This window comes from Canis lupus, chromosome X (genome assembly GCF_003254725.2).
Source record: "Canis lupus dingo isolate Sandy chromosome X, ASM325472v2, whole genome shotgun sequence".
Classification (NCBI taxonomy): Eukaryota; Metazoa; Chordata; class Mammalia; order Carnivora; family Canidae; genus Canis; species Canis lupus.
Window position 1 is genome coordinate 50,449,378 of NC_064281.1, and position 2,601 is coordinate 50,451,978.

At 40.9% G+C, this 2,601-nt stretch overlaps 1 protein-coding gene across 1 annotated transcript; it reads left to right on the forward strand.

Annotated features, from left to right (window-relative positions):
- Positions 1 to 475: 475 nt before the first annotated feature.
- Positions 476 to 1,025, forward strand: LOC118353800 (60S ribosomal protein L30-like). Its single transcript, XM_035712347.1, has 2 exons — positions 476 to 552; positions 749 to 1,025. Exons 1-2 carry the CDS (start codon positions 476 to 478, stop codon positions 1,023 to 1,025), a joined length of 354 nt encoding a protein of 117 aa, XP_035568240.1.
- Positions 1,026 to 2,601: the final 1,576 nt, after the last annotated feature.

Genomic DNA, 2,601 nt, shown 5'->3' on the forward strand with positions numbered 1-2,601 from the left:
AGAACATAAAGACTCCTAATTCTGGGAAATGAACTAGGGGTGGTGGAAGGAGAGGAGGGCGGGGGGTGGGGGTGAATGGGTGACAGGCACTGAAGGGGGCACTTGACGGGATGAGCACTGGGTGTTATTCTGTATGTTGGCAAATTGAATACCAGTAAAAAATAAATTTATTATTAAAAATAAAATAAAACAAAATAAAATAAAATAAAAAAAGAAAAGAAAAGAAAAAAAAAACAGATTTACCTGTTACTCTCTGAATTCCAAGGCTGCCAGAGAATAATATTCTTTGCTGTATGCCCCACCCTACTTCTACCTCTTGGTCTCCAGCCAGCCAGAGAGACCTCAGAACGGGGGTGAGGAAGCATATTCACACAGATCCACTCTTACACTTAAAACTTCTGAGGTAGCCTTTCTCACTCCTGGCCATTTTGGTGGGTGCTGTTGGTTGGGGCCATCCCGCATATAAGGCAGGAAGATGGTGGCCACAAAGAAGAGGAAAAAGTCACTTGAGTCAATCAACTCTAGGCTCCAACTCATTATGAAAAGTGGAAAGTGGGCAGCCCCTGTGGCCCAGCGCCTTAGTGCTGCCTTCAGCTCAGGGTATGATCCTGGAGACCCGGGATCAAGTCCCACGTCAGGCCTGCATGGAGCCTGCTTCTCCTTCTGCCTGTGTCTCTGCCTCTCTCTCTTTTTCCCTCCCTAGGTCTTTCATGAATAAATAAATAAAATCTTAAAAAGAAAAGAAAAGTTGCAAGTACATACTGGGGTACAAGCAGACTCTGAAAATGATCAGACACGGCAAAGCAAAACTGGTCATCCTGGCCAACAACTGCCCGGCTTTGAGGAAATCTGAGATAGAAAACCACACCATGTTGGCCAAAACTGGTGTCCATCACTACACTGGCAATAATATTGGATTGCACATAGCATGTGCGAAATACTACAGAGTATGTACCCTGGCTATCATTGATCCACATGATTCTGATATCATTAGAAGCATGCCAGAACAGAGTGGTGAAAAGTAAGTCACATGAAATTTTTTTCTTTAATAAAACTAGCCAGAGATTGTTTTAGAGAAAAATAAATAAATAAATAAATAAATAATAAATAAATAAATAAATAAATAAACATTCTGAGGTAAATTCTTCCAGAAGCATGGACTGTTGAGGTTGGAAGGACCTTCAGAAGACCAGCCAGTTTGACTCCATAAGCTTAGAGAAGTGGAGGAAGTGATGACCAGAAAGGTCAATGGCCTACCTCGGGATCACTCAGTGAGTTGGAGACTGAGCCTGCAATCAGAATCCACAGTTGCTGGAATCTAAATCATCATTCAGAATACTACTTACTTTCTGAAAACCACTCTAGCTCAATGCAGATGAAAGGATTGGAAGTTTTAGCCAGTAGTCTGGCTACATGATACTTTGAGCTTAAGAGCAATCCAGTGACTCCCTGCTCCTTGAAAAGGTCAGTGTCCTCACTCAAGTGTCCAGCCCTAGCACACAATGTTGGTCTGGGGAGGGAAGTGACCAGATCATTAAAGAAATTGGTAAAGTGACTGATGTCTCTGTGGCTGTCACTATGGAGTATTCTCTACATAAGCAAAATTATCTCCAAGGATAAGGAGATAGTCATGAGGAAAGGGGGATCCCCAGGAAGATGCACCTGCATGATTGTTTTGGCTGTATGTATCTGGATGTAACTCATTTGCCTACCTTGGCATAATTAAGCTAAAGAATTGACTTTTCTTTATTGACAATTTTTACTTCCATAAATCTCTGTTAAACTACTGCAATAATCCAGTAGCACATTTTAAGGTGAAGAGTCCAAGCAGCTTCTCTAATTTTTTAATGGACATGTGCACTGTGGGTTGTGATTCTGGACATATGTGTATAATATATTGCCCGTTGGGAATTTTTTTGTATGTGGCTTTCACGGAAAAATGAAATAGCAGGAATTTCAGAGACTTACAGATGAAGTTTCCAGTCTCAGTTTGAACTAACTGTGTAAATTTGGAGATTTGCTTAATCTTCTGAGCCTTGATTTCTCTAGCTGAAAAATGAGGGCTATCGTATTTATTTCAGTGGGTTATCGGGGAGAATTATATGAGATGATGTGGTTAAAGTGCTTAGCTTAGTGCCTGGCATATACACTGAATGTATGCTTAGCCAATAGGGTTTATTATCATCACACTATGTGCTATTTTATTCTGCTTAGAGCATTGGGACCTCTAGATTATGTTGTGGCCACTTGCCTGGGAAGCAGTACACCATCCCCATAAGCCCTGTCCCAGCTACCCTAACCCTGTCCTCTTCTGTACTACAAAACTAATTTTGATGCGTGGCTATCCTAAAGGAAAGCATAGCAATTAAAAGTTTCCCTTGCCCTCTGCTAGTCTGAGTACTTTGCTAATATCAAGAGTATGTAGTTTTATCTCTGCCTTTTTTGCACTGTTTTATAATAATTTGATTCTGTCACTGTATGTGTCCAGCTAGATTTTAAATGTGTTCAAAAATTATCTTAATCCTTTCTGCCCCGCCCCAGGGACCAGCATTAAAACTACAGCAGAACAGGTGCTCAGGGAGTATTTAAATAATTAAATGA